Source organism: Cyclopterus lumpus, chromosome 11 (assembly GCF_009769545.1).
Source record: "Cyclopterus lumpus isolate fCycLum1 chromosome 11, fCycLum1.pri, whole genome shotgun sequence".
In the NCBI taxonomy this organism is placed as follows: Eukaryota; Metazoa; Chordata; class Actinopteri; order Perciformes; family Cyclopteridae; genus Cyclopterus; species Cyclopterus lumpus.
In genome coordinates, this window is record NC_046976.1 from 3,935,243 (window position 1) to 3,958,355 (window position 23,113).

A 23,113-nucleotide genomic window follows, 5' to 3' on the forward strand; every position below is an offset into this window, starting at 1 on the left:
ACTGAACACGGACACACATCTGAGGGTAAACCCGACATCAAAGTGTTGTACGGACTGAAAAAGGAAAACACAGATCTCAATTAAGTCCAGCTGTACATTTGGTCCTAGTGAATTGAACACAAAACAGGGATGATTCTCAGAGTCGGGAAAAACAAAGTTTCACATCATTAGAAATAATGCTGAGATCGAACTTTTCAAGGACAACTGCCTCTCAGACCACAATTAGCCAAGCGCTCCGTCTGCTCTGCTGTTCCTGAGATAATGGGCTCCGTGACACGAGATCCTATTCAATGGCTCGTCATCTTTCAGGGTCTTTAAAGGAATATGCCTTCTTCACACACACGTGATCACAGAAGAAGGGATTCTGTAGCGTTGAGCAAGAGAGACCTCTGGTGCTTCACTGTTGTGCTGCAGAGGAACTGTTCTGAAATGAGTCCAGTGTTTTCAAAATCATTTAGAAAAATCTAAAAGGCTTTTATGACCATGTGTAGAGATTCCCTGCCTTTACATAGTGTGAAGAGACATCAATGTGTGGCAGAGAAAACATTGTTTGCATTTTATAATGCAGATCAATGGCAACTGATTTATGTGCAAAATGCAGATGAACTTTAATTGGGGTCAAGAAGTACATTCACAACACAGATGTACAGTTTACAGGATTTACTGAACAAGAACTTAGGCTATGCGGCACTGCACAAATTAAAATGGGCCAATTGATAAAAGCATACATCAGAACATCCACGGCCATAAAAAGAAATTAAACAAAAGCGGCTGCTCACAGAAGCCGTTGAGGATGTTTGTGTCGGCTCTTAATGCCATCCATCGTTTTTACACTCAGTTTCACATGAACGTTTAATTTCCGGTAAAACTCTCACTCGCCTCCTCTTTAAAAACATGACTGTCGGCATCCAGGTTTTGCGACTGAGTCCGTAGCTCGTTCACGATCCCAGACACGCTGCCCAAGAGGCCGCGCATGCCCTCCTCCATCTCCCTGTGGAAGTCCACCTCCTCGACTTTAACTTGACCTCCCGTCGCGAGAAAGGCCTCGCCGTCTTCAAATCCGTAACTGAAGCCGTCGTCCATGTCCGCCGCAGGCGCGCTCGCATTGTTGCCGTTAGCTGAGGAGCTGGAGGCGAGTCTCTCGCATCGGGCCTGATGCCTGAGGAAGCTGTCCCTCCAAATGACTTTCTTCCCACACAGGCCACACTCGTAGGGCCGCAGCCCTCCGTGAGTCTTAAGGTGCTTGGTTAGGTGGTGCTTCATCTTGAAGGACTTTGTGCAAACGGGGCAGCCGAAGGGCCGCAGGTTGAGGTGCTGCATCTTCACGTGCCGGTCACGCATGCTCTTCAGGGTGTAGGCTTTGCCGCAGTGGCAGAAGTGGACCTTGCCCGTGTAGGGGGCGCCGGCGAGGGACACCGAGGAGGATGAAGACGGAGTCGGGGGCGAAGAGGGCGGAGGAAATGCGGCGGACGATGGAGAAAGGTGGCGGCTCGAGGTGGGGGTCGACGAGCTACCTTGTCCCGTACCGGCGGAGGGCCAGTTCACCTCCGACCCCGCCATGGTGAAGTCAGGGGACGCGGGCACTAAAGGCCTTTGAGAAACCTGTCCCGTGCCATCTTCGATCTCATCATATGTGCCGCGGCTAAACGTCCCTTCTGTGAAACATTCAAAGTCTGCGTCCTCCTCCTCCTCCTCGTCTTCATCCTCGTCTTTACTGCAGCTGCCACCCTCTCCGTCCTGCAGCCCCTGCTCTTGCTGAGACCAGGCACCCGTCTGCCACTGCAGCCGGGCGGAGACCGGACAGGTGGGGCCCGGAATTCCGCCACCTGTTTGGCAACCGTGACCACTGGGAGGGACTGAGGGGGGGTCTCTTCCTGCCAAACTTCTCTGCACTTTCTCCTTGATCTCCTCCACGCTCGCCTTCCCCGTGGCTTGTCCTACACTCTCATCTGAAATCGGGCGGAAGTCTGCAGAATAAAAACAAGATCAGATCAAGGAGAAGTAATACGTGACCCCCGCATCAAAGAACAGACACACTATAAGGCTGCAAGCTCATCTCAATACCTTTGTTGGTGGCATTGGACTAAATGTGTCTGTGAGAATCAAAATCCCAGATGCCAAAATCATGTTTACTTATTTCTTAATCAGATTCCTGATTGAAATCAACTTTAAAATGAGTTTGGTTTGTCAGAAATACAACAAGTAATTCATTAATGATTTAATTGAAAACGTTAATACAAGGAACTTTTATTTTGTGTTGATTATGGCAGTCCCTGTGATGATTTCAACTTGATGGGAATAGTGATGTTGACACATTTTATTGTATTCAAATGTCTTAGAGGTTTGGCACAAGGAGGTATCAAGATGATGGCAGACTGTGAAAAGAACCAATAAAATGAAAGTATTCTGGTTGCCGTAGGATTTTCTGCTTTTGAGCACTAAGGAAATCTACAGCACCAATTTCTAAATACTTTCACAGTTCTACCACACAAGTGTAGTAGTTTTATGACCCTCTTTCCTACGGCGGAGTTCCTCTTTGGTGTGAAATGAGGCCTTTGTAACTTACCGCAGTGCCCCATTTGTGCAAAGCCTCCTCCCTTCTTCTCCACCGCTGCTGCTTCTCTGACTCCCACTACTGCCTCGATCTCTCTTTTCTCCTTCCTCCTCTTCTCCTGCGTCTCGTCACTGTCCCCGCTCTCTCTATTCTTGTCGAGCAGCCTGTCACTGCCCGGCGGCACTCCTCGCTGTTGAAACCTGGCTTTCTGCTTCAGAGCCTCGCCACTGGGGAACCCCCCGTGGTACCGGCTGTTGTGGCCCGGTCCATCTTGAGCGAAGTGGCTCGTTTTGCTGTGGCTTGATACCCACGCCTCCTCGCAGTTGGCGTAATCACTCTCCGCATAGCCAGCGAGGGCGTCCAGCTGGGAGTCGGCTAAGTGCTGGGCCGATGAGGGCCGAGGTCGCCCCCATCTGGGAAACTGCTGCGGACGCCTCCACGTGGCTAAGGGGGGCAGGGCGTCCGGCTTTCTCTCCTTCCTCCTTCCCTCCCTTTCCAGGTACAAGCAGTCGGTGCTGCTCGGGGACTGCTGGCGCGACGCAGTGCCAGGGTGGGCCGCGGCAGCCTCCCCGTGGCTGGCTTCTGTCGAGGGCCGGGGCCTCTTCAGGATCTCCGTGCATTTGTCCACGATGTGCCACATCTGGAGGAAACTCGCCACAGTGACGTAGTTCACGATGTCATCGTGCACGATGCTCAGCTGGCCCGTGTAGGCCGAGCTCAGGACACTCTCGAAGGCCACCGGGTCCATAACCGAGGGGAGGGAAACGGTCGTGACATTCTTCAGCAACACCTGTCGAGAAATAGCAGAGACGACACACTGAGTTTTTGAAAAGTTGGGGCTGAGCGAAACCTTATTGTAAATGAATCAATCGGATCCGCACCGGCCCACCTGGTCGTGAAAGTAAGGCGAGGATGCAGCGAGCACACAGCGGTGGGCCCGGAACACCTGCCCTTGCACCTGGATGGAGAGGTCACACAGCCTGCCCTCCTCCCGCTGGCGGTTCAGATTGTCCAGGACGGCAGCACGGGCACCGGGGAAGCACACCTGGACAGTCAAACCAGCGGGAGCAGCAGAAGCACTGCAGGTCGCATCCATGGTCTCACAAAACTAAAGAGAAGAATAAAACATTACAAAGCGCAAATGGATCATTTCTAATATTTTGTCTCAAACTAGTAGATGTGGAGTTGTGCTTTTTAAAATATAAATCATAAAACATTTACTACACAAGGCTACATGCACACCTAAACGTCTCACTGAAGATAATAGGACACGACAGTCCTAATTGCAGTGAAAAACTTATTAACTAGAATCAACTGAGACGGTTTCTTAATCGCAACATTCTCAGTGAGATGAGCATATTTTTACATTCCCTCAGTCAACTAATAAATAATTAGTCAACTAATCAATTAGTTGATCAACTAATCAATTAGTTGATCAACCGAATGTTCTTCTGAAACAACCTTAGTAATGAAGTAATTACATTATTAAGCCAAAACAAAAGAAACGGAAAGATTTTCTCATGAAAGTGTGCCGAGTCTTTTTGGGGAGGTTTGAATTGTTATTTGGACAAATCAAGTATTATCTAATTGCTTGTTTTCCCAACGAACACCAACGGTACCTAAACACATGCAGCTGTCAAACAAGATAAACAAAAGCAGTGAAGCTGGAAAACACCCCTCAACTATACATTCAAATATACCGTTATCTTAATGTAATAAAGCTAACGTTTAACTAATCGATTGATCGTTTCAGCCCCATCCTCAGGTTGCAGTGGGCACTGTCAATAAAGATATCGATTTGTGATGAGCTTCCACCTGATGATTATCTAACGTTAGTTCGTTGGTCCCAACACGGCCCGTCACATGAACAGCCGTCTTTAAAATCACTATTATTAACATGAGCTCTGGTGTGTGCTCTCGTTCAGTGTGAAGTTAGCTGGTTAGCTCACACGCTAGCTAGCTAGCGAGCTAGCTGTTACCGTTATCTTCGTTACTTTACCTTCGGTGTGTCGGTGTGTCGAGCTGTTTGTTTTACTTTTATAGAGAGCTTCGCTTGCTATGCGCAGCACAACATTGTCATTCGTGAATCCCAGATACAACGTCACGTTGCCGTCGCTCGTTTGTGTCAGACATGGCGATAGGAGCAGGCTCGTGAGCGCCAGCAGCAGCAGCCTGCCCGGAGGCGTAGCTGGTGCGAGCGGGTCGACCAAAGAGCATCGCCGAACGCGTGTTTGGTGATAAAGTGGACTTATTGTCATATGCCGTCACACCAGCCGGCAGCTAAGCCCCACGCTTCAGCTGCAATATTATCTAATTATGACTATTATTGTTATAACGGCTGAACCAGTTATTATGTGTGGGCAGTTATTGTAAGTTACTGACTGACACGGAGTTAGGACTCCTGACAGAGTGACGTCAACATTAGCATAATGTAGACTAACCCCGCCCCGCTGAAGCTCTGTTAAAGGGCCAGTACGCCCTAATATCAACTGCCCCGACTGTCAAAGCCCTTTGTTGCTCATTTAAACGCGCTGTAAACGCTCCTCGCGGCCCCCGCAGTGGCCCCTCGGACAGAGCTGCGCTTGTTTCGGTGTAAAAACAGCGGGGCAGAAACCAAACAGTCGTCACATACACGCACGTCCGTTTTTTCTCTCCCTTCTTTTACCGCAGTGCATCTGCAGCTTCCTGTGATGTGGCGCAGGAAGAAAACACACGCACACACACGCACATCCACATACACGCACACACACACACACAGACGCACACACAGACGCACCGTTAACAGGGACAGGACGGATCTAATAGAATAGCTTTTATTATTTTTGGTGTGGAGGGCTGGCGTCTCAGGCAGTTTTACCTGCAATGCCAGAACGAGCTAAGCATCTCCTCTCCGCGCGTGTGGGTCATTAAACAGTCGGACATACAACGTCTTTCCATCATTCAGCTGTCATCACAGGGGAGGACGGGATTGTTGTCTTCATTCTCTTCCTCCTCTTTTTTTCTACTCGGAGGAGACGACTCGAGGAGAGGATGCCTCGATTTCAGGACAGTAGGCTCTGTGTTCGGTGATCCGATTAAGGATAATATTTGCCCATCATATCGGTCTGTGTGTAATAGGCCCATTGGTAGCATCTAACCTGCAAAAGGTATAGCCATTTCTGATTCCAGAGCATGCTAATTATTTATATATGCACTGCATGTGTAAGTGTATTGCAGACGTCCAGTCAGTAGCCTGCATGTTGCACATTATAGAAACACACATAACCTTTGTATATACCCTGTTATTTAGACACAGGAGAAGCAGAGCATGTGGCCCCAGGCAGGTCTAATGGTTTCTCGGTCCATCTCACGTTAAGACCTCAGGGGAAGAATACAAATCTATAATCACATTTTAGGGTGTATCCGGATTGTTTCATCTGCTGCTGGATAATTAAAAGCAGAGAAAGAAGCCACCCCTGGAATGCACCAGTGATAGAGATACATCAGGGGGCGGCTTTGGCAAAAAAAAGCATCAAGAATTTGTGTCCCAAAAAAATAATTCTGCAACCAATAGGGTATAATAACTGTTGGCTCGAGGACGTCCTATCGGCCTGTGTACGGATACACTTTACAATGCATGTTAAGCTGATGCCGGAGCTTCCTGACGCTTCATCCAGTCCTCTGAAAACAGAAAAAGAAAACTAACACCTTTCCTAACATCTGTTCAACTACTACAAAAGCGGGGGTCAAGATTGGGAGTGTCATGACAATCATTTCAAGTTTCAACAACAACAGTCTTTCTACAGCAGGAGCGCTGCGGTTGAAGTTGGTATTGATTTTTGAGGCTCCTCATCACATATAACCGCTCCTCCAACATCCGGCCGATATGGCAGCATCAAAGCTACTACTGCTCCTTACTCTCCTCTGCAGCATGTTTGGTGAGTCGAGCCGACCTGTGGCCTTTCGTCATGTGTTGCTGCATCGTGTTCAGCCAAAGTAATGAGTGCTTTTCTCTTTTTTTGTTTGCAGCATACTGCCGTGGGGCCTGTGCAGAGCCGGACTCTGACACAGAGGCGGTCGCAGGCAAGGGCTTCAAACTGGGATGCATCTCCTGCAAGAGGAGGAGTGAGGTGGTGGGGACCGCCACCGTCGAATGGTACTTCAGAGGGAAAGGAGAGGCCGACTTTGTAAAAGTGTGTAAATCATCCTCCCGGAGAATTTCTTAATCTGGTGCCGACACGAAACAAAACTGACACAGCACATTGTGGAGTACAGGAAGTGTTTGTGCTTCCAAAGGAGTTTAAGTCGTGCAATCTTCTCTGTCCTTGAGACACAGACTTTTTATATATGCATGCATATACAGTCCACGCCCAAGCTTTCTGATCTCTCTCACATGCCCTCCATCGGATCATAGCGCCCAGTGTCGAGGTCATGGTGCGGTTCAGAGGCGATCAATCGTTATATGTTACACCACAGGGATCATTAAAGCTCCAGAGATGACATGGCCGCGTTGACCTCATCCTCTGTTTGTACGCTATGGTTTACACATATATACACATAGTTTTGTCTGGTCTCTCCTAATATCAGTTTATATATATAAATACATAGCTAGTGCAACTAAATATATCATCAAGTTTGAGGATCTGGATTTCCGTGATGAATTTCAGGTGACCTTTTTGGTCTTAATGCTCCTTTATGTTGCAATAAAAACATGTATTGAAATAGAAAGATACATAAAGACAGATGCAGACACGTCAGGCTCTCGAATATGTGATCTGTTACTTTTGTCTTTGTACTTGTTGTTTTGTTTTTTATGTGTATCTGTTCTTGTGATCACCATAGCACAGAATGAACTTGTGTTCCCTGTATATTAATCTTTTTTATTTTCTGCTGCTGTTGTTTTTTCCTTTTTAAATATACGGTATATATATTTATATGTTCTTTATAGATATATGTTATATATATATACCTGTCTATGGTGGTACAAATGACTTTTAAATAATTAATACAACAAAAGAAGAAAGTAAGGAAATTACACTGAAAAACTATGATAACAATATATGTATGTATGTATATGTGCATAACAATATATGTATGTATGTATATGTCACAGCAGCATTTTTGACTAACCCTGATGTCTCTGTGGCACCAGATCTACACCTACAACGAGGAAGGCCCAAACATCGAGAGCGACAACTTCATGGATCGGGTGGATTGGAACGGAAGTAAGAGGAGCCCTGACATCCAAGACGCGTCCATATACCTGCTCAATGTCACCTTCAATGACTCGGGCACCTACCAATGCTTCTTCAATCGCATCCTCTTCTACACCAACTACGAGTACAGCACCGTCGTCAGCAAGGTGGTCCACCTCACCGTGGTCCCTAAAGGTAGGCGCTCTACTGTCCGACTGTTTGGCCTGAGATATCAGAGCAGATTGCATCACCAACAGGATTTGTGGCCGTGGACCCCGATCCCGTCGCTGCACCACGTGCAGGTCACATCCCGTCCCCATTGACAGTGATTCAGCTTCTCGGTTATAATGTGTGCAGTTTCACTGTCAGCACATGCTCTATAAATAAATGGCACAGTCTTCATTTGCTGCACACACGGCGAGCATATAAGACCTCCGTTTACGAAGGAACAAGGCGGTGGCCCCTTGTTATTTGAGGAAAATTGTGAGATTTCACCATAAGCGGTCAATGTAAGGGGAAGTGTAGCAACGGTTTATGCATGACTAGAAATGTGATCTGTGGAGTTTGAGATCTTAAAGATGATGCGTTCAGGATGAAAGATGACTATGATTCACAGGTAGCCTAAACAAAATCCCAGAGAGAAAAATAATAAATCAGGAAGAATATAATGTAGTGAGTACGTTTTTTAGCCAGACAACAAAATGTACAAGGGCTGTGGGTCAGTGGTTAGCAGGTCCGTCTGTCAATCAGGGGATTGGCGGTTCAATCCCCACCCTAGTCGATGTGTCCTTGAGCAAGACACTTAACCCTCAATTGCTTGTGTGTATGAATGTAAGAGGATTGTAAGTCAATGAAATGTAATGTCATGTACAAGATGTCTCCAGGGCTACATTTCAGTGTTTGGTGATTTTCTGGCTTTCATGTGTGCAGCCACCAGAGTGACGGCGTCCATTGTGTCCGAGGTCATGATGTACGTGACCGTCATTGGCCTGCAGGTCTGGCTCCTCATAGAGATGATATACTGCTACAAGAAAATATCAGTACACGGGGAAGAAGCGTTACGAGAAGCGGCGTAAGTGTTTTGTTTCTTTATTGCGTACATCTGTGTGCACATAATCAACTCACAACATGTAAAAACCTTGTAACTCCAGTTATGCATTTATTGAAGGATTTTACAGTGCTTTAAAAAAAATTGTAGATGAGGCAATTATTTCTTTGACTATTGCAAATTACTTAGTGTTTAAGCTAAACACTTAGACACAATTGTCAGTTCTTGAAAAGCAGACAATTTAGAGGTACAAGGTTTTTATTTAAATAACATTGAACCCTTTTACAAGTAGTATGTGTGTATGTTGTTGAGCACAAACAAAGTGCTGGATTCTTAAGGCAAATACCTGCATAGATATTTAAGTCTAACAAAATATCCAGTAACGATATATCACAACATAAACACACATGTTTATTGATCAGGCTACCTTAAATGTGGTTTTTAAATTACCTCAAATATATCTGAAGCACTTCCATGCTGCAATTGTTTGTTACTTATTGGCCAGCATTTACACTGCTACTCATATATTGGTATATTTAGTTGCTCAAAGAGTAAGACCCAGCTACACAAGCATTTAAAATGCCTACATTTTTGTCACATAATCAATTCATTCCAACGTGATCTGTAGATTTACTCTCAGGGGCGAAGGCTGAGAAATCTATGCTAGCTTACTAGCTGCAGGAATACGTGCATGCTTTTTAAGCCTTTGTGTTTTTAAAATGGCAGTTGCTTACAAGTAATGAGACTATAAAACAGCATCATGGCGTTGAGTACACCTTTACAGTATCATTACTCGCACTTATGCAACGGTGATGTAGTTCTTTTACTGCCTTTCTTTAGCTTTTTGACAAGAGAACCAGTGCAATGCTAACTTCCTGTAGCACTCTAGCTCCACTTTTTTTAACCCTCAGTCTTCCTGCTCCACCAAAGACGAATGGTTTGTGGACGGTTTTGAGGAGTCGATATTACAAATATGTCTCTTGAGTACATGTTAATTTAATGTCCTGTTAGCGAGTCAGTTACCGAGATAACCGACAACTTGCTTAACTGACAGTTAGCTTAACTGACAGTTAGCAAGCTCTTTGGAGGGAACGCTTTTTTTCCCTTTAGTGAATGAAAGAATGAAATACAAAATAATAATAAAAAATAATATAAAATAGAAAGAAGCTTGACGAGTAATTGTGAGGGACTAGCAGTAGTGATTTACCAGCTCATTAGCAGTTAGCGCACCTTTAGTGGCAAGTATTTGCTACAACACCAAGCTTCGAAGGAAATATTTGTTTCTGGTGTTACTGGGCCGTTACTTTAAAAAACAACTCCATAACTCACTTACATGTTAAAACTGACAATAATGTATGCTTTGAAAAGTGTGTATCTCACCATGAATACTGCTATATGTTATTCATGTTGTATTGCTGTGAAGTCACACCTATAATTTAAAACTTTGACTTTGTTACATCCTCTTTGGTTCATATTACTCTCCTCTACTTTATACCCGTTCTCTTACAGCACTTATTTTGAAGATTATCAATGTTTCCATCTAGTTTGTGCCTTTTCACTTGTCTGTCTCTTTGTCTCACTCCCTCTGTCTGTTTGTCATGTTTTCGTCTTGTCCGTCCCATCCTGTTATCCTCCTCTCTAGTAAAAACCAAAACCTTCCACCTGTAAGTCAAAGAAAATGAATCTGTCATAGCTGTAATGTTTTTTTGTTTTTTGTATTTTTCACCCATTTTACTGTGCTAAAATTAGAAGTTTGTTGTTGTTTCACAATGTCATTTATTTCTCTTTCTCTCCTAGAAATGCTGAATATTTAGCGATAGCCTCAGAAAGTAAAGATAACTGTGCAGGGGTGCAGGTCGGAGAATAGCACAGGTATGTTTCTGAAAGTGCATGCAGCATTGTTTCCAGATACACTGCTTCCTAGAGCTGGGTATCAAACCTCATTCCTTCAGTCGTTTGGTTCCAGCTATGCCCTTTCAGTTTTTTCAGTTTTGTGAATTAAATAATGATTTTGCCTATTATAGACAGCACAGACTATGTTGTACAATTTTGTGAAGTAAGATAAAACAGCCGGCTCGATGTTCCCAATGTCTTTATGCTAAGCTAAGCTAACAGGCTGCAGTGAATATACTTGAAGAGATCTCTTGGCTAGCAGTTAAATGAATTGATGATAAATACAAAACAATATTCAGGCAGAGATCTTGTGTTACTACTCTTTTTAATTAACATTGAAAAAGTTTGTCTTTTTTTTGTTAAACAAAACAAAACAAAAATTATTTCTGAAAGGTATCAACAACAAAGTAGTCGGCACCAAAACTCTTGATTATGAGCAAAAAAAATAATACCCAGTTTATTTTTAGAGGTTCTAGTGTTTATGAACAATCTGAACAGTGCCATTAAATCCATTAATACATGTTGTCTTTATCTTCAGGCTTCTCCCGTGGGCTGAAAACATCCTTCCACCCTCTGACCTGCATGTAGACAGCCTCTATTTTCCCTTTTCCTGGACAGAGATCACACATGGATGTGACGTACAAAGAGAGCATGGTACCAGCACTGTATATAGTCTTCTGCGCTGCAAAAGCATGTTCTGCCCTTATTGGAGCAAGCCGTCATGCATCAATGAGCCACACAGCATATACTGTACCCACAGCCTTTCTTTAAGTATATGTAGTCAAACATTTATAGCAAACTTAAGCGGTACTATGGGCGTCTCTTGGAGTCCACGCGGCTGATTGTCAAAGAAAGCTTTATACTACATAATCACCACCTAATGTATAAATAATACAATACACAACATGTACGGAAATTTACTTTAAAAAAATAAATAAATAGAATGTGATGGACTACGATAGACTGTCTTTCCAGTTGCTAGTTGTACATTCAATGAAATCTTAAGATGTACCAATAAAAACTGAAGAAAAGTACACGTGATGCAGAAGTCTTCCTTTCTTCAGAGGGTTGAAATGGACGGCTTTTGTTCCAGAAGTAATAACAATGCAGACCTCCACCAATAATCTTTTTGGTTATTTTTAATTTTGTGAAGCTGAGGCAACCACCACATCAAAGCGCTGTGCTTTCACATGAACACAAGAATCATCCACAGATTTATTAAAGCTCTATTATACCCACCGCCATCCACTCAATGGGAACAGATCAAATCCCCAACATTTTTATTTGATATATTTCCAAAGTTTGGACTGATACTACTCTCTACTCTATTCAGGACAGAGCTGGAGATAGGAAGTGGAAATCCTGAACGAACATAACGACATGTTCAAGTACAAAATAGTCATTTTTCATTTCTGTTTGCGTATAAATGAAAACAAGGCTACGTGATAGCTTGTGAGCTTTAGAAGTTATTCTATGCTTACAGAGCCAGGCTAGCCGTTTCCAGTCTTTATGCTAAGCTATGCTATAGCCTCCAGTGATAACAAAAAAAATGTGGATGAGAATTATTTCCCCCATAGTGTTGAAAGACGACACTCTTCCTCTCATTGGCCCCTCAGCCCTTACAGCTGTAACACACAGTCCAGGCCCGGGTACTGAGGCAGGTTGAGCTGGTACTTCCTCTCCAGGCCCGGAGGCACAAACCGCCCTCCCAGGAAGTGGTATCGTCCCCTGAACAAGCTGGCAGACTTCTTGGGAGCCGTGAGAGAGATGAGCATGTCAGGCTGCAGTCCATCCGCGCTGCCCTTCTCCACATCCCACCCTGAAAATAATATGAATAATAAAACAAACAGGATGTCAAAACCCAGACCAGGATTCTTCTTCTTGTAGGTAAATATGCACAGTAGAAGTAGTGAATATCAGAGCACCAGTTTTCAAGATATTTTGGTTACAGGAGGTTTGGTCTGATGCTGCGTTATATATATATATATATATATATATATATATATATATATATATATATATATATATATATATATATATCTACATTGGTCACACACAGATGAATGACCATATACAAATCAAACCCTTTCCACGAGTGCTAACTACAATTATTACTGAACTCGCCAAATAACTGATTACTTTCTAAATATCTATTTATGTATGTATTTTAATATAATTAACTATAAACTGTACCCAAATCCATATTCTACAGTATGTGAGGACTGACCTGAGGGGATGTCGATGCTGGCGACGGGGGCTGTCGTCTTCTTCAGCACATCCAGGATGGAACCAAAAGGCTCTCGCACCGCCCCCTTGAAGCTGAAGCCAAAGATGGCGTCTACCACCAGGTTGTAAGCCTCGTCGATCACTGCAGCCTGAGGATTCATGGTTGTTCTTTTATTTTACATATGTTGCAGATGTGTAACTTGGAAACATAAGTCAATGATTCTGCATCCGTAGTGATCAAGAATATAATGGACTGCGTTGTTCGTTGCAATAACATCTTTAATCCCCACAGGAATTATTAAGACTTCATCAACTCTGAACTGCAGCCTCCTTAAGCTACATCTGACGATGTGTAACACAATAGCCGCTTAGCTTGACAATAAAATGCACACTTGTGTACAGAATGAGCAGAAGGAATTGTCTTTGTGTGAATAGTGCTGCTGCATTATTGATAAACGGCAAACCTCAGGCATCTCAGTCAGGAAGGGGATCTCCATTTTCTGGCACTGCGTGGTCAGGCCCTGGAACAGAGGCTTGTTGGGCCTCTTCGGGTACAGGACGGTGGGCTCGTAGCCCTGCAGAAGGACACAGATAGTTTGAACATTGACAGCCACAAGTTAGACACAACAATGGTAATCTCCACGCTGCACTGACGGCTTTTACAACAAAGGGGCAAAAGTTACGAGTAGCTATAACTGTCAGATAACTATACTGGAGTCCAAGTATAAAATACCCTAAAACATAAACACAATAACTCTTCAGGAACTTTCCAGCACTGCTGCAGAGTCTGTCTTACTGTCACTCAAGTGAAGGCCACTCACAAAGAGTTTAAGATGTCGTGCACAGACCAGGCCGTCGCCTCCGTTGTTACCAGGTCCACAAATCACCAGGAGAGAAGGTCTGGCCTTGACCAGGGAGGTGATGGGATAAGCCTGTAGGTGGGGGGGGGGGGGGGGGGGGGGGGGGGGGGGAGTAACGCGATCATTGCAGCCTAACCTCATTTATACACATCCATGCTCTGTAAACATTTTATTTTTTATGAATAAGATCCCCCGGTTGATGTCTCACCCTGGCGATGGCTGTGGCACAGCTGAGTCCAGCCAGCTCCATCAGCTGGTCCACACTGAAGCCATACTCACTGAAGAGCTCCTCATCAATGTGCTGGGCCTCCTCCTGCCTGTATATATATATATATATATATATATATATATATATATATATATATATATATATATATTCTGTAGCATAGTATTTCTGCTGCTCTGAATACAATATGTAAAACGTTACCCAAGGTATTTGATGGTCTGGGCCATGGTGGATGCTGGTCTGCCAGTGAACCCGTCCTTCTTGTGGTTGTTAGCTGCAGCAGACAGCGGACATGTCCTGGTCTGAGCGAGGACCGCCGTGGTCCTTGAGGTCACCAGGAAGCCAATCCCAAACAGAGCCCGCACACTCAACATCCAGGTGGATCCAAACTGTTGGGACAGAAGAGACCACAGCGATCTACCCTGAACCACAGCAAGCCAGTCCCCACGTCCAATCAGGGCTGAGTGATCTAACAGAACCCTACAGCAACGAAATGATCCTGGTACAGTGGGACACTGAACACCCTACTGAACACTCAATATCTATTATTCTGGAGATTCTTTTGTATTCATTGAGTGTGTCAAATGTAAAAAATAAACAAACATCTACACAATTTCAGAGTCCAAGGTCAAATTGTTTTGTCTGAACAAATGCTGAGATCAGTCAATTTATTAATCAAAACTACCAGATGTTTATTGGTTCCTGCTCGGATGTGAGGATTTACTGCTTTGCTTTCTTTTATATTATGGCGAATTTAATTTCTGTTGGTCAGACACACAAAAATAAAAGAAAACGTCAACTCATCTCTGGGAAACTGCGATGGACATTTTACAGACTAAATGACATGTCATGTATGTCTATTAATGCAGAACTATTAGGCCTACAAACCCAGAATAGCACAAATGTTCTCATTTGAGACGCAATTATGTGGCATGTTTTAAATAAGAAAACACTATTGATGTGACAAATTAACAATTACAATTTAAAAAATTAAAAAATCTGCCACAAATATGATGAAATGTAGCAAACACTGAGTGATAACTCGTTTTACTTGATAACATGGGGCTCTACTTTGTTACTGCAACATAAACCTGATTACTTAGTAAGATCACATCATATCAATACGCGTCAGCTCCCTCTGTACCAGCTTCACTGAGTGACTTCAGCAGATAGTTAGCCCCCGATGGACATGACGTAAGAGTCTGCTCATTAAAGATGTTACAGTTTATAAACAAAATAATATATCCAGTTGTCTACAGACTGTTCAGTTGTATGTTTCTAGCTAACGCTCGGCTCGAGCTTGACTTTGTTGACACTCACCAAATGTCAGCGAGCCGTTCTTTAAAACAACATCTCATGCACGCGTTCTCTTAGAAACCACTTACGGGTCAATACTATACAGATAAAAGGGCACAGGGGGCCGTGCAACAACACTGGCGGACCAACGGTGTCTCCCACTTCCGGGTTTGAAATAAACGCTGCTCTTTTATTTCAAAATAAAAGTCCGAGTACTGAGCATTGTTTTGAGCAGCGCTGATGTGCAGTGGTGGAAGACGAATTTACTTTTTTGTATTTTTTTATCCAAATGCTCTTAAAGCACAAAAGGTAAAGGTAGGCTACTCATCAGAGTGTTATATTGTTATATAATTATATAATTATATATATATATATATATATATATATATATATATATATATATAGTATTATTATTATTGAATTAACACATAAGCAGCATTTCAATGTAGATCAAATATGAATATGTAAATTAACTTAAGCTGGCTGATTAATGTAGAAATCGAATAACAGTAGAAAGCTTCATTGAAGTGTCTTAAAATGGCACTTAAGTACATTTTTTAAGTAAATGTACTCTATAACTTCACTCTCAATTTAAACCATGAATATGAACACCTTATCACAATAAAAGGAAAACATTCACCTCGGATTTCTCTTGTTTTGAGTGTCACGATATCAGATTTTCACAACATAATTATCGTGGCCAAAAGAATATCACGGTAATAATATAATCTCGAGCATTTGAAAAAATTATCTTTAGTCAAATTCATCTTTCACTTTTTTTATTGTGCGTTTGGGCTGTTTTTGTAAATTATTTACACTCAAAATATGAGTGTTGGGAGGTGGAGAGAGTCAGTAACCATAACTGTATATATAAAATTCCGTCAATACCTGTATGCTGAAACACCCCTAGTCTGAAGTAAAAGTGTTTCTTGGGTTGATGTTTTAAATGTTGATGGTTTTAAATAGGCAGCTAGAAATATGTCAAATATTTACTTTTTGTTGTATCGTTTTAAAAGGACCACCATTTGAACAGCCTGCCCATCCTAATATTTCTGTACTAGACAGTACAAATACTGCAAGTACTTCGGCTATCAAGTCATTATCGTTGAACAATACAAATTCAGAAAACATGTTTATTGATATCAGCAAAAGAAATACACAACATTCTGCAGATCTGTAACAAGGTTGGGGTCAATTTACTTTAACTAAAAGCACATTTTATATAGTAAAAAAAGTGAACACAAAGAAATTTACTGCAACCCTGCTGCAGCAGTATGTTCATAGAGTGTACATCTGATTTAACTATGATATGACTAGCATAAGAAAGTGATTTGTTTATCATCTGAACTGTTTAAATCACCTTTCATATTCAAGAAAGTATTTACTTAGCCTATGTACATTAGAAAAAAAGCAGTATAAAGTTTTATTGCATAGAATAATTGAAAATGATTTCAAAGTACATGAACTGAACTAAATAACTACAACTGGTAACTAAAGAAGTAATAACTAAACTAAACTAAATTAAACTAAACTAAACATAAAGAGTGTTTCAGCGTGCGTCCAGGTGGCTCACATAATTGGACATTTCTCCATTCTGGCTCCAGTCTAAGAGGAAAGATCGACAAAGTCACCATCATCTCAATCATTTCTAAATAAAGCAGAATAACTTGTCAAACACTTTAAAAGAAGGGCCCACCTTGCGAGGGGTGCTGGCGCTGAACACGTAGGAGTGCGGCAGTAGACCCTCGGAGATCCCTCCGCTGCGGAACGAGCGGGAGGCCGAGCTCACGGTGCAGTGGCTGCCGGATTTGTCGGAAGGAAGTCCGCAGGAGCCGCAGACCACCGTCCGGCTCCGCAGGTTGTACTCGCTGTCTCCACAGGTGCTGTGAGCCACCTGCTGAGATCGGGCGTTAATACGAGAACACGTTATGGAGGCATTGTTTCATCGCTGTGGTGAAAACTGACCCAGAATAACGAAGAGAAGATTGTTTTATTTTGAAAGGAGCATTTATCATGACAATTAAGTAGATGGTGAGTGCTGCTGACTGCCTTTTGGTCCTGCAGATGCATAGTATGTGATCAATACGATTGCGCTCACCATGTCGTCATCTTCCTCTTCAAACTGTGTGCGGGTGACCTTCCTCATTGCCATCTCCTGGAGGAAAAACTCAGTGTATAATACAACTGAACTATAAGGTTCAAATAAAGAACACAAGTCTGATGGGAAATTTAGAATACCTCTCCGTTGGCACTGATCAGGGTGGTCTGGAACAGGTCTCCGGTGCCCCAGGAGGGCTGAGTCTTCCACACCAGGTCAGAGGGAGGGTTGTGGGTTCCACCAGCACCAGAGGCCCAGATCTGTGACCCGGGGTAAAGGTACGGCACAGGGTGAGTTATCTGTCGCTGTGTTCGTTGCTGTTCTTGACTTGTGCGTGTGCTGAGTAAAGGTGCTGCTTACCGTGACCCTCTGGCCGGCCTTCAGGGTGAATTTGACCGGGAACTTGAAGATGATCGGAGCACCGGACCCCACCTGCCGCTTCACCTGCCAGTTCCCCAAATTCTGATCCTGGTGGGTTGCACAAAAAGTCAACGTGTCAATTCCTCCGAGCTCTATTCTCGAGGTGAATATTCTGATCCTCCCATGATAATATCAGGAAACTGCTCGCGTTGACCAAACACACAGTGACACTGTGACAGAAACATTGAATCCCCCTGGCGTCTCACCTCATCTGATTTGTTGCTGAGTCGGACGTATTTCCCGTCCAGGTCCACCTCGTCCACAGTGACCCGCCCGCTGGCCGAGGCCTGCTGGGCGATGCGAGTGCGAGCCACGGCTCCGCCTGCGATGGTCGAGGCCTCGCTGTCGGTGTCGTTGGGGCGCTGCCTCTTGGCGGGGGAGCTCTGGGCGCTGTAGTGGACCGAGCGAGATTGAGCTCCCGAGGTAGAGGAGCGACTCCCTGTCATTTTGGCGGGCGGGGGGCTGGGAGAGAGACGGAGCCTGCAGGGGCAAGAGGTGTGAGAGGTGGCGAAGAAGTCGAACTAGCAACTCTGTAGCACAGAGGAATGGTAGGACTCTTATTTTGGTTGGATAACGTACCTCTGCTCCTCTCCCTCCAGCAGCTTCCTGTACGCACATATCTCCATATCCAGAGCCAGCTTGACGTCCAGGAGCTCCTGGTACTCATCCAGCTGCTGTTGCATTTGCTGCCTCATCTCGGCCATCTCCCTGTCCTTCTCCCCCAGCATGCGGCGGCTGGAGTCCCGCTCCCGAGACAGGGCGTCCTCCAGGTCCCTTAGCTTGGCCTCGCGTGCCGCCAGCTGGATGGAACAGAAGGATCACACAGTCATCAAAGTCTGAAAGCCCAGCTTCATAGGAGCCACACACAATGAACATGCAATGTAATTATTGAAATCTGCACATGTTCATCGTGATGCAATGCACTGTGCATACAAGCATCTTGCATACGTCCCAATAAGAACTCTGGATGTGATCTGTGGGAGCTGCTTGTTTCCGGTCACCTGTTTCTGCAGCTGGCTGAGCTGAGAGGACATGGACTCCAGGCGGATCCGGGTCTGCTGGAGCTCCTCGTGTGCTGCCCCCACCAGGTGGCTGCTCCGGTCCGCTGACTGACGAGCATTCTCCAGCTGACAGAGAGAAACAACGAGGTAGAGCATGATTAAAATCCCAATGGTCACACGACTCTGCAGTCTGGATCTCTTTTGGCTTCACTGGGACCAGTTTGTAGCTCCTCCAAAACAAAACAGTGCGTTCCCTATTTTTATAATTGTTTTGACATGTTACGGATATTTGATCTTTTTGTACAACTTTTGTAAAGCTGATGGTTTACCTTGGAGTTGTAGGTCTTCTCGATCTCCTCTTTGTACATTTTGATCTGCAGTTCGTGCTGGCTGCGCATGTCCGTCAGCGCCTCGGCCAGCTTGCTTTCAAAGTCCTGCACGTGGCCGTTGTCCATCTCAACCATACGAGACTCATGACGCCGCTTTGTCTCCCGCAGTTCCTGTTGGAGGATCACGAAAACAATTTCACTCCTGACCACACATTTATGTTGATGCTGATGTGATCGAGACGAAGAAATAAGCAGTAGAGAAAGTTCCTTTTTGACCATGATTTTTACGTAATAAGAACTTTTCTCAGGGAGTCTGACCTCAGATTGGAGGTTCCTGCAAAACTCCAGCTCCTCTTTGATTGTCTGGATGCGATTCTCTCCGTCGACCCTCCTCAGCATCTCATCCTGCAGCTGCTTCTTGGCATCGGCCAAACTGGTGTCCAGCTGAGAGAGGAGCAGAATATTAGTGTGAAGCGGTGCAGAAATGTGAAGCAAATACAGAGTCTCTTTACTGAGAGTAAAGAGACTGTTCTTCAATCAGAATGTCTGAGCTCCAGCAGCCGTGACAGAAAGGCTGAAGTCAGCAAAGAAAACCACACACCAATACTGAAAAATAGATTTTACTTTTACTCGCTTTCAAAACTCCCAGATAAAGAGAAGCTAGTGGCAGAGGCAGAAATAGGGTTGTGAAATGGATCTCTGATGAGCTGAGATTGATGATCACAAAGTGGAAACAAAGAGTTGTTGAGCTCGTAGTCTAACTAATTGCAGAAAGATTGACCCCAGATGTGTTTCCACGGAGCCCGGAGTTGAGCGTGGGTTTTAGGTTACCTTGGCAACCTGCGCCTTGAGGTCCCTGTTTTCCACCTCGAGGCTTCGCTTCTCTCCCAGAGCCGTAGCCAAGGACGCATCCTTGTTGTTCAGCAGAGCCTCCAGGTCTTTGACCCTCTGCAGCGCTGTGGCCAAATCGGACTCCTTTTTGGTGTTCCTGCAACAGACAACACGGGTCTCAGGTGTTAAGTTTCATCTTCCCGGTCTGCGTTCACAAACACTGAAACAGGACATCCCCCTGAAACCGACATCCATTTTTCTTTGGAACTTTGACTGGAAAGTTCATTACTACAGTTTCCTTCACGCCGTCAAATGAAACAAACGCGAGCTATTTTTGAATAAGGATGTAGCCCGAGTAGGGAAAGACCCCGGTGCATATGACTCACAGGCCACAGTGATCCTCGTCCAACCCCACGTATGCCGTCGCCACAAACCACAGCCGTTGGTGTTTAGCTGAGACGCTGCCATGGCAACAGGCTTTGCCAAACACACATCGGCCCCGTCGTTTCAATATTTATGGAAAAGATAATGGAAGCCAGAGCGGAGCCCCGTAAACACTGCCACGTATTGTGTGCATAGTGATTACTGTGGCGAAAGGAGGAGAAACTAGGGAAAGAGTTAGTCATCGGCGTCTGGATGTGGCGGTATGGGAAGGAGTCGGATTCGAGCTCCGACGTCAGACTGCAGTGAGCAATGAGGAGGGTATGCTGGAGCCAGGGAGTGGCCCCGAGGCTCGCAGGGTGTCAGCAAATAAAAGCATGGGCTATTCGAAGCTAATGAGTAACTGTGTTCTACTGCTGTGGGCCGCATGCTGACACGTTGGAGCCATTAACGCAATCACAGACACCCTCACTCGCGCTTTAACAGGCACATGGCGGGCCTTTAACTGAAGAAGATTTGGATTTCAGAAGCCTCGTGCCAGCAAAATATCTGGTTTCTGGAGAGTCTTCTCCATTTTATTAGAGGGCAAACCAGGCTGATTTCTTTTATTTTGGACCAAAAAGCCTGCAAGCTGGGAAGGGAAGCAGCTAGTTAGACAATGCTCGCACAGTCAGTTATGCTGTAAGTCCAAGAAAGTTTGGTGAGTCTCGCTTTAAAGCGAGACTTTGTTACTTTAGCTGAACAGCTGTCTCTGTGGCCGAAAGTGCTTATTATGGGATAATAATGAATGCCCAGAAGAGTAGTGGAGAAAAGAGGCATCGGGACAGCAGTTAAATGAAGTTTGCTACCGTTAGCCAGCGTTAGCTACTGGTCGTACCAGACCACATTACTGTTAACTTGGTGCATTGAATTGAGTAAAAGTGCATTCGCTTGTTTATGAACTCAGCTTTTTTTTATAAGTATAATGAAATATTATAAAGTTTATAGTCTAAGAAACTATGTCTCACAGACACACATTGGCGCTTTAAATGGGTTCAGGAGCTTTCAGGTGCTGACGCACCCCTAAAAACATCCTCCAGCCCCTCAACCCTCGTCCACGTGATTTACAGTTTGAAGATATTCCTCCTTCATTGGGATTTGGACCGGACCGATGTGCTGCGAACCCACCTTGCCTTCAGCTCCTTGTAGTCCTCCCGCAGCTTGCCCAGCTCCAGCTGCAGACGCGCTCGCTCTTTGGCCACAGAGTCCAGAGTCTGGCGGGCGTCGGCCAGCTCGGTCTCGTAGGCGGCCTTCAGGCCCGACAGGCCCCGGCTGACCTCGGTCTCCGACTCGGTGATGCGCAGACGCAGGCCGGCGTTCTCGCTCTCCAGAAAGCGCACCTTGTCGATGTAGGCGGCCAGCCGGTCGTTGAGGTTGCACAGGTCATCTTTCTCCTGGAGCCGGGTGATGCGGTTGGGGGACAGTGGTGAGTTGGCACCTCGGGGAGTGTTTTTGGGTGTCGACGTTGCCATTTTAATCTTTCCTGAAACAGAGGACCAACTTAATTATCCTAAAAGTTTGTTCTTTTCATGCACAATAAAAGCACAGGGTTTTTTTTTTTTTATGTACACATGCATCAATAGGCATTGGACTGTTCAATGTGCCGGCTATAATTAACACACAGGAGGATGGATGGAGTTGGCTACAAATCTACATTCAGCATCCATCACTGTTACTATTCAAATAAATGAAACACAGGCCAAATCCGTCCAAGCGGATTTTTCACATTTAAGGAAAAGCATGGATCTGTGAGTATAAAAAAGTCATAACTTTTTTCTAAAGTTTAGAATTGGAAAAGGAAACATCATTCTCTCCGAAGGGGGTCATTATTTCCAGAAAAGCCCAAACTCGTTTTGAGTCCAATGACATCAAACGTGACAAAGACAAAGAGCACAATTGAGAGAAAATTGTCGACTCCACCCTAAAATCATAGTAAAGTCTCGGCACAAATGATGCCCAGGTTCACATCCAGGCCTACCTTTTTAGTGCTGGTCAGAAGAAGATAAACGTCTGTTCCGAGTACTTTCGTAGACTTTTCTGTTAATCGCCTTTGAGTTATCTTGTGATCAGAGTTTCCCCTCTTAGTTCTCCAGCTCGGTTCGGTCTGTTACTGCACTCTCTGCAAATCCATCTGTGGGTGCCCATATAGGAAGGAATGAGATGGGAGGAGAGAGGTTGGCCTCAAGTTTGGCACTGGTAGGTGGTTGTTCCTCCCTCCCTCTCTCTCTCTCTCTCTCTCTCTCTCTCTCTCTCTCTCTCTCTCTCTCTCTCTCTCTCTCTCTCTCTCTCTCTCTCTAATGGGTGTGCAATCTGAATGAATGAGTCACCCGCTCCTTAAAGAAATGCACAATGCCATGTGATAGATACACAAGATAATTTTAATAAGTGAGTTCTATTCATTTGCTGTGTATGGCTCAGGCTTCCTATCCGTGAAGTTAAAATGAAAAAGTTATAGAACAGGTTTAAAGTTTCCAGAGCCTGATGCCTCTTTATATGCACGCCGACTCGATCCCACTCTTATTCTTCAATTAAAATGTCTGAAAGGTCGTTTCAGGAATGGGTTTCTTACATAGACTGGGGCACAGCCGACCCCCCTTTTGCTGCCCCCGTGTTTGAAAGAAGTCCTCCAGGATGCCCTTCCAGTGAAGGAAACAGTGCAGTGCCATAAAGGCTGACCTACAGGCCAGGAAACTGGGATGCAACTGGTGCCGTCTTTGTCTTTGTTTCACCCCTGAGA

The 23,113-nt window shown here is 44.7% G+C and overlaps 4 protein-coding genes across 10 annotated transcripts; 1 reads left to right on the top strand and 3 right to left on the bottom strand.

The window, feature by feature from the left end:
- Window positions 1-586: 586 nt before the first annotated feature.
- Window positions 587-4,977, bottom strand: LOC117739603 (zinc finger and BTB domain-containing protein 22-like). 3 transcript variants are annotated; one of them, XM_034546118.1, is made up of 4 exons: window positions 4,554-4,977; window positions 3,444-3,662; window positions 2,567-3,344; window positions 587-1,967 (listed from the first exon to the last, which is right to left on the bottom strand). In XM_034546118.1, the coding sequence occupies exons 2-4, from the start codon at window positions 3,648-3,650 to the stop codon at window positions 853-855; spliced, it is 2,100 nt and encodes a 699-aa protein (XP_034402009.1). In that variant the 5' UTR covers window positions 3,651-3,662; window positions 4,554-4,977; the 3' UTR covers window positions 587-852. The 3 variants fall into 3 exon arrangements, with proteins under 3 accessions (XP_034402009.1, XP_034402010.1, XP_034402011.1); XM_034546119.1 differs by having other exon boundaries at window positions 3,444-3,664; window positions 4,564-4,954; XM_034546120.1 differs by lacking the exon at window positions 4,554-4,977 and having other exon boundaries at window positions 3,436-3,547.
- Window positions 4,978-5,025: 48 nt separating this feature from the next.
- Window positions 5,026-11,707, top strand: scn1bb (sodium channel, voltage-gated, type I, beta b). 2 transcript variants are annotated; one of them, XM_034546128.1, is made up of 7 exons: window positions 5,026-5,700; window positions 6,340-6,471; window positions 6,563-6,726; window positions 7,686-7,923; window positions 8,659-8,800; window positions 10,574-10,648; window positions 11,208-11,707. In XM_034546128.1, exons 2-6 carry the CDS (start codon window positions 6,420-6,422, stop codon window positions 10,641-10,643), a joined length of 666 nt encoding a protein of 221 aa, XP_034402019.1. In that variant the 5' UTR covers window positions 5,026-5,700; window positions 6,340-6,419; the 3' UTR covers window positions 10,644-10,648; window positions 11,208-11,707. The 2 variants fall into 2 exon arrangements, with proteins under 2 accessions (XP_034402019.1, XP_034402017.1); XM_034546126.1 differs by having other exon boundaries at window positions 5,248-5,700; window positions 6,343-6,471.
- An 83-nt stretch (window positions 11,708-11,790) lies between these two features.
- On the bottom strand, window positions 11,791-15,445 carry naxe (NAD(P)HX epimerase). 2 transcript variants are annotated; one of them, XM_034546125.1, is made up of 7 exons: window positions 15,367-15,445; window positions 14,183-14,370; window positions 13,964-14,072; window positions 13,717-13,827; window positions 13,360-13,470; window positions 12,897-13,044; window positions 11,791-12,488 (listed from the first exon to the last, which is right to left on the bottom strand). In XM_034546125.1, exons 2-7 carry the CDS (start codon window positions 14,353-14,355, stop codon window positions 12,289-12,291), a joined length of 852 nt encoding a protein of 283 aa, XP_034402016.1. In that variant the 5' UTR covers window positions 14,356-14,370; window positions 15,367-15,445; the 3' UTR covers window positions 11,791-12,288. The 2 variants fall into 2 exon arrangements, with proteins under 2 accessions (XP_034402016.1, XP_034402015.1); XM_034546124.1 differs by having other exon boundaries at window positions 15,302-15,437.
- Window positions 15,446-16,392: 947 nt separating this feature from the next.
- Window positions 16,393-23,108, bottom strand: LOC117739604 (lamin-A-like). 3 transcript variants are annotated; one of them, XM_034546122.1, is made up of 14 exons: window positions 22,946-23,108; window positions 22,355-22,507; window positions 21,505-21,859; window positions 19,957-20,113; window positions 19,444-19,569; window positions 19,126-19,296; window positions 18,797-18,922; window positions 18,375-18,595; window positions 18,002-18,275; window positions 17,736-17,843; window positions 17,516-17,635; window positions 17,376-17,432; window positions 16,974-17,174; window positions 16,393-16,882 (listed from the first exon to the last, which is right to left on the bottom strand). In XM_034546122.1, exons 3-14 carry the CDS (start codon window positions 21,846-21,848, stop codon window positions 16,847-16,849), a joined length of 1,941 nt encoding a protein of 646 aa, XP_034402013.1. In that variant the 5' UTR covers window positions 21,849-21,859; window positions 22,355-22,507; window positions 22,946-23,108; the 3' UTR covers window positions 16,393-16,846. The 3 variants fall into 3 exon arrangements, with proteins under 3 accessions (XP_034402013.1, XP_034402012.1, XP_034402014.1); XM_034546121.1 differs by lacking the exon at window positions 22,946-23,108 and having other exon boundaries at window positions 22,355-22,565; XM_034546123.1 differs by lacking the exon at window positions 22,946-23,108 and having other exon boundaries at window positions 16,418-16,882; window positions 16,974-17,171; window positions 22,355-22,565.
- Between the last annotated feature and the right edge of the window lie 5 nt (window positions 23,109-23,113).